The sequence below is a fragment of the Euphorbia lathyris genome, chromosome 2, assembly GCF_963576675.1.
Source record: "Euphorbia lathyris chromosome 2, ddEupLath1.1, whole genome shotgun sequence".
NCBI classification, from domain to species: domain Eukaryota; kingdom Viridiplantae; phylum Streptophyta; class Magnoliopsida; order Malpighiales; family Euphorbiaceae; genus Euphorbia; species Euphorbia lathyris.
The window spans coordinates 89617326-89624211 of record NC_088911.1 but is presented as its reverse complement, the minus strand read 5'-3'; the positions used below and the strand labels follow the sequence as shown (position 1 = coordinate 89624211).

The 6886-nt window shown below is 35.5% G+C and overlaps 1 protein-coding gene across 1 annotated transcript; it reads left to right on the top strand.

Annotated features, from left to right (window-relative positions):
• Nucleotides 1–4552: 4552 nt before the first annotated feature.
• On the top strand, nucleotides 4553–6660 carry LOC136218895 (uncharacterized). Its single transcript, XM_066006061.1, has 3 exons — nucleotides 4553–4721; nucleotides 5863–6068; nucleotides 6155–6660. The coding sequence occupies exons 1-3, from the start codon at nucleotides 4632–4634 to the stop codon at nucleotides 6411–6413; spliced, it is 555 nt and encodes a 184-aa protein (XP_065862133.1). The 5' UTR covers nucleotides 4553–4631; the 3' UTR covers nucleotides 6414–6660.
• The last annotated feature ends 226 nt before the right edge of the window (nucleotides 6661–6886 follow it).

Here is a 6886-nt window from a genome sequence, read left to right as displayed (position 1 = left end):
TGAGTACTTTCTTTAACATTCTAATTTCAGATATGGTAGCCTGGCAAAATAAAAATGCATCATCAGCAAAGAGCAAATGTGAAATTGCAGGCGCCCCTCTCTTAACTCGGCATCCATGCAGTAACCCCCTATTCTCAGCTGCCACCAATAATGACGTTAACCCTTCCACACAAAGCAGAAATAAGTACGGTGATAGTGGATCACCTTGGCGAAGTCCTCTTTTTGGGCAAACAGGACCAACTAACTGATCATTTATTCTCACCATATATTGCACAGAAGATACACAATGCATAATCAAATTAACCCATTTATCAGCAAAACCTAACTTCAGCATTACCTCTCTTAGATAATTCCAATCCACGCTATCATATGCTTTACTCATATCAACTTTTATTGCCACATTTCCTTCCTTTTTAGCAACATTACTATTAATGCTATGAATAAGTTCAAATGCTATCAAAACGTTGTCATGAATAGACCTCCCTTTAATAAAAGCAGATTGATTTTCAGAGATAATCCCAGGTAAAATCATTTTCAATCTATTCGCTAAGACTTTGGAAAAAAATTCTGATTATGACATTACACAGTGCTATTGGACGAAGTTCAGTCATAATAACAGGATTCTCACACTTTGGAATAAGAGTAATGATAGTATTGTTAAGCTCAGAGGGGAACATACCTTGATCAAACCATGTTGACCCAGCATTGAAGATATCATCCCCAATTATGTTCCAGAATTTTTGATAAAATCCTGGATTAAATCCATCAGGTCCTGGAGCCTTATCAGGATGCATATCAAATAGTGCTCTCTTGAATTCCTGTTTTGTAAGTGGTCGCAATAATTGCTCATTATCCCGATCAGTGATACGTGGCTGCATTAAATCTACCACTTCACCCCATTCGCTATTACTTTCAGAGAAAACTGATTCAAAATATTGTATTGCAATATGCCCCATCTCATCTTTATCATCAATCCATTCTCCTACATTATTCCTAAGACCTGTTAAACTGTTCTGCTTCCGCCTTCCATTGGCAAAAGAGTGGTAAAAGCGAGTATTCAAATCTCCCTCCTGATGCCATAAGACTTTTGCTCTCTTATACACCAAATAACTAATATTTTTATACACTCAATTTCACTACTAATATTATGGCCTTTTAACTTAAAAAAGTTAAGGACACAGTCGCATGACGTTATTATCAAGGTGACAGATGGCACTATTTTGCAGTTATATATATATATATATATATATATATTTGCGGTTATTTTGCAGTTATATTAAAAGCATGTATTTTAGGAGTGGTAGGTCTACCCTTACCTAAACTTTTTTTATCAAAAAAAAAAAAGAAGCATGTATTTGTATCATGAACTCCACCGACAAATCACAATCATTTTCCTTTTACTCTATGTTTTTTAAAAGTCTTACGCCCTGTTTGTTTGGGAAAAATATTCGGCAAAAAAATAAATCAAAGAAAAATAAGTAGTAAGTCAATGGAAAAGAAATAAAGAAATAAGAAAAAATGTTTTACCATTTTCAAGGTAAAACATTTTCTCCAAAACATACGCGTTTAGAGAAAAATGAGAAAGCATTAAAAAATATAAAAATACAAAAAATATGAAACACGAAAAACATAAATAACGTGAAAACGTTACAAAATACGAGAATATGAAAAAAACATGAAAAGGTGAAAAAACGCGAAAAACACAAAAACGCAAAAAAAAAACACTTGAAAAAGAACAAAACATGAACAACGCGAAAAAGTGACAAAACACGAAATATACAAAAACGTGAAAAATACAAAAAAACATAAAAACGTGAAAAAATACGAAAAACACGAAAACACGAAAAATGCTAAAACACAAAAACGTGACAATATGTGAAAAACGCGATAAACATGAAAAGACGAAAAATGCAAACAAAACACGAAAATTTAAAAAATACGAAAACGTGAAAAATACGAAAATCATGAAAAAAACGTGAATAACACGAAAAAATAACAAAATGCGAAAAATAAAAACGTGAAAAAAAGAAAAAGGGAAAAACCAAAAACTAAATGTGATGATACAAAAAAATGAAGAAAAAATGTAAAAAAACACAATAACGTTAATAACACGAGAAAATGTATAATTTTTTTGATTAAAAGATTGGTTACCAAGGGAAGCGATGGACATCCTAGCTAGGCTGGCACCCCCGAGCTAAACCCCGAACCCATTTATTAAACGCACAACGGCAAAAAAGAAAAGAATAGTACAAGGAAGCAAAAAAGAAAAAAAACAAGAGATCAGAAAAAGCGATAAGTAATGCTTCCCCGAATGTCCTTAAAATACACAGAACTACAAAAAGCAGGAACCGATTCCCACCAATGAGAACCCGTCACAAGTCGACCAAAGTTAGCCAAAGCGTCCCCACGGCATTACCTTCACGAATCGCGATAAACATGAGAAACCACCAAGTGTAAAGAATCCATCCGAGCTAGACAAGTAACCAATCCTGTCTGACCTGCAAAGGAACGGAACACGTTCTGGAGCGGAAAACATGCACTACATACATCGAGTCACACTCCAACCATAATCGATGCCAACCTCTATCGACTGCCAAAGAAATCGTATGAATTGCCGCCGTTAATTCCGCGAGGTAAGCAAAGGAGCATTCCAATGAGAAGGCAAAAGCCCTCATCCAGTTACCCGACGAAGACCGGTAAACAATAGCTTCGCGTGTAGAACCGAAATTGTTGAACCAATTGGCCCCCACCAGACATAGAAACGTATCCATTGCAGTCCCTAACAACCATTCCAAAAGAGGTAGCATATGTTCTTACCGAGAAAGCATCGTCATAGTTAATTTTATAAGAACGTGAATGATGAGGCAACAATACTCTACAATCAGAAATTGATCCCAACCGAGAAGCACCACTCCGGCGTACACAATACGTTAGCTTGCCGACTCGTAGGTCCAGTAACCAGCAACGAAGAACCAGACTCCCTAATCGTAACACCATTCCCACAATAAGCAGCACCTGCTTCCGAGCCCAGGAGACCTGTACCTGCAGCACCAGCAATTACCTCTGGCAAAAATAAATTTTGCACCTCTACACCCGTATTTGCTGCTGACGGAACCTCACAATCATCTCTCCCAACAAACATAGCTAAGTCACACCTTCCCGCACCTAGCACCCGCCCACCCGACCACTTAGCAAACTAATTAACCGAATTCCATACCGCTACCACAGTTTTTATTACCCCAAGCCGCCGTTTTCCATGAATTAATTGATTTCTCTCAAACCAAATATAATGGATCAAACTATAACAAAACCACAAACTCCTCATTTAGCAATAATTTCAACACAGCAGCAAACCACTATAGAGAATTCAAACCTGCAATTTTATACATGGGATATAACAGATCGCCTTTCTCCAGTATAATCTTGTTCATGGGCAATCTTTAAAAATGTGTATTAAAGTTTCAACATGATAACCACAAAAACAACAATGACCGAATCAAATTAATTGATTTCCTTATGAGATTTTCATGACAAGGCAAGGCCTTCTTAGCTGCATTCTACACTATGTGAATAAATTCGAAGGACATTTAAACTTCCATAGAGAATCCCACAAAAAATATCAGTACCCATGGAAGAAGCTATCAGGCTAGAAGAAGCTCTTAAAACTCCATAAACAACTTTACAACCGGATTTCACCAAATACTCCCCATTTTTATTGACACCATTTGAAGTTTTTTGAAATAATAAAACATTACGAGTAGCTATCAAATTCCATACAAACCCTTTGTCCCCGTCGAGAATTCGTCCTGTCAGAAATAGAGAATCCCTAATAAGAATTTTCGTGGGACGGGCATGAAGATTTTTTATCCCCAAAATTAGAGATGAGGATAGATTTCCTATATGTCCCCATGGGAATCCCGGTTGACTTTCGGGAAAAATTTCTATTTATTCTTATTTATTATTTTTATTTTTATATGTCAAGTGTTAGAGAGTGTGTTGTTATTAAAATCTTTCTTATATTTCTCTTAAAATTTGAAATGTTGCATGAAGTTTATGTAATTTTTATATAATTTATAGTATATATTTAGTTTTCATTTTTAAAGAAATCGGAGAATGGGGAGAGATGGGGAGAAAAGTTTCGGACGGAAAATTTCCATTGGACGGAAAACAGGAACGAGAAATCCCGTACAAATGACACGAGAACTTCTATGATGTACCAGGTGCAATGAACCCAACTAATGAAAAAAGAGAATCATGTTTCTAAGGTACAATGAATCGAATCGGTACAATGAATGTACAGCTAGTAGATTTTCTACAAAGAAATCCCAAAATGAGATTACATTAGAATGTAGAGCCTTGTTTGCAACGATAACTTCACCTAGTTGAAAAGAAGACGGTTGTACCTTGTCCTTTAAGCAATAATACCATCCCCATCCCATAAATAGGTAATTAATATTGTATTTATATTTGACATGGAAGGTAAAATACCCTTTTTCAGACAGCTGAACAGTCTTTTTCTCTAGGTAAATTCTTACTTCCTCTTTACACCATTTCCTTATAATTTCACACTTTCTCTTCCGTATCAGCAGTTGGACTTCTCTCTGGGCTGTAAACAAGCTTAATTACTAACAATGGCATCAAAACTGCTACTCATTTCAGTCTTTATCTTAGATCTCGTTGCCTTCGGTTTGGCTGTTGCTGCTGAGCAGAGAAGAAGCACTGTAAGTACATTCTTTTCACTCTTCCTCTCATTTACACACACTTCTACTCTAAGCTTCATATTCTGTTTTCTTCAATATACCTTTTTGTTTGGCTTCTTCGAAAATTGTTCATGCTACTGTCTTCTATTTCTAGGCTGAGAAATCGTAACCGAATTTAAACGAATTGAAATATGAATTTGGGAATTTCTCTTTAGAACTGAATAACGAGCATTCTTGGGGGTTGCAATGCCTGATTGAACAAGTTTCGTGCATCTTTCTGGGATTTTCTTATCTAGAAAAGTGATAGTGGTATCAATATGGAATCGGCAATCCCGATCTCAATTTATGATGAAAATTATTGATGTTGTCTTAGAAATGAAATGAGATCTTAAAGTAACTCTTATATATATGCTGCTTGTTCTTATTATCAAGTAATCAAAACTCATAGATCTGCTATTTTCTCAAACAAATAGCTGTGAGTAGAAACTAACAATGATAGGAGAAGTGTTAGGAAACATGTTCTAGCAGACTTTCTTTTCAATCTGATCATTGCAATTAGCACTTTTTTCCATGAGATGATGAATGTTTGTTAATTAGTGAATAAAATATTAGTATTTTCTTTAATCAGGTAATGGCTAGTACATAGAAGCTAACATTCTGACTATAATTAATATAGAATCAAAGAAGATATTAGTTGAGCCTTTACACTAAACCCACAGCCTGCAACATTCCCATCTCACACATGCCAATTACAGTTGTTCTTGACAAAGTTTAAGGCATATTTTAAACTTGGGTCCCCAGATGATGCTACTCTGTGTTTTTATTTATAATTGGTACTTATTATGCCAAACAAAGGCATTATTATTATAATCCTGCCGACAACCACATGGAAAATATTAATAAATAATAGTAATAGCAATGTATTAGAAGTCAATGACTTCTTCCTAGTAGATTACACTTTTTAAATAGAAAAATGGTGCCTATGGTGGGCAGTAAAGTAGTGAGTTATTCGCCTAACAGTAATACTAATTCGTTCAATTGATGAAAGAGTTATTCTCTGTAACTATTAGACAAAGCAGTAACTTTGAATTGTGTATGAAGTGCACATATAAGCTTGGTTCTTTATCAATTACCAATTGATAAATAAAATTTCATGTTGCAGGCTGTAATCAAGCAGGATACTGAAGTAGATTACAATTACTGTGTCTATGATTCAGACATAGCAACTGGGTATGGTGTGGGTGCATTTTTATTTCTCATGGCTAGCCAAGTCATTATTATGGTAGCAAGTCAGTGTTTCTGCTGTGGCAAGCCTTTGAATCCAGGAGGTTCAAGAGCTTGTGCAGTTATGCTCTTCATTACCTGCTGGTACGTTTTCTTGCCTCTTAACAACCTTAATTACAAGTCAATCAGAATTGTATCTCATTGTGAGCTTCTGCAATTGTGTCCATCAGGGTGTTTTTCTTCATTGCCGAGGTATGCTTGTTGGCTGGATCGGTGAGGAATGCTTATCACACAAAATACAGGACTGTTTTCAGCGAGAGTCCTCCTGATTGCCAGACATTAAGGAAGGGAGTTTTTGGGGCAGGAGCAGCTTTTACATTATTCACTGCTATAGTTTCTGAATTTTACTATATTTCCTATTCCAAGGCCAGAAATGGTTTCCAGGCATACGGTGGAGAAATGGGAGTCGGTATGGGAACCTATAAATGAGCCTCTAATTTCAAGTCTTATAATCATCCATGTATAGAATTGCTGTTTCCTCTAAGCTCTAGTTGCATGATCTTGTGCCAGAGATTCATTGTCATTGATTTTTTCCTTCTCTTATGTGAATTTTGTGGTGTTTCAATACGTGCAAATAGTAAAAGACTTGTTTTTTTGTTTTGTTTTGTATCAGTATTACATTTGATTAGTTGAGCCTTATTACATGTACCAGTAAAGAATTTTCATTGATCTTCAATTATGCACATACCATGCATTTATTTCCTGGTTGTGAATGGTAGGAGAAATTTGATTTACAATGCCAGAGGCAGAAAAGAAAAGTATATTTATGCCCTATATGAACAAATGTTCAGGAGTCAGAACCACAAATAAGAAAAATATATTTGTGGTTGAGTACCAGTATAAACTGTAGATTTAAGAATGCTAGCTAGCCCTTAAATCTTGGAAGTTCTTGTATCTACAGA

Excerpts from the sequence above, each read along its gene's own strand:
- LOC136218895 (XM_066006061.1), top strand. The coding sequence starts at position 4,632 with ATGGCATCAAAACTGCTACTCATTTCAGTCTTTATCTTAGATCTCGTT. Across the intron at positions 4,722-5,862 it reads CTGAGCAGAGAAGAAGCACT|GCTGTAATCAAGCAGGATAC; the intron begins GTAAGTACATTC and ends TTCATGTTGCAG. Across the intron at positions 6,069-6,154 it reads ATGCTCTTCATTACCTGCTG|GGTGTTTTTCTTCATTGCCG; the intron begins GTACGTTTTCTT and ends TGTGTCCATCAG.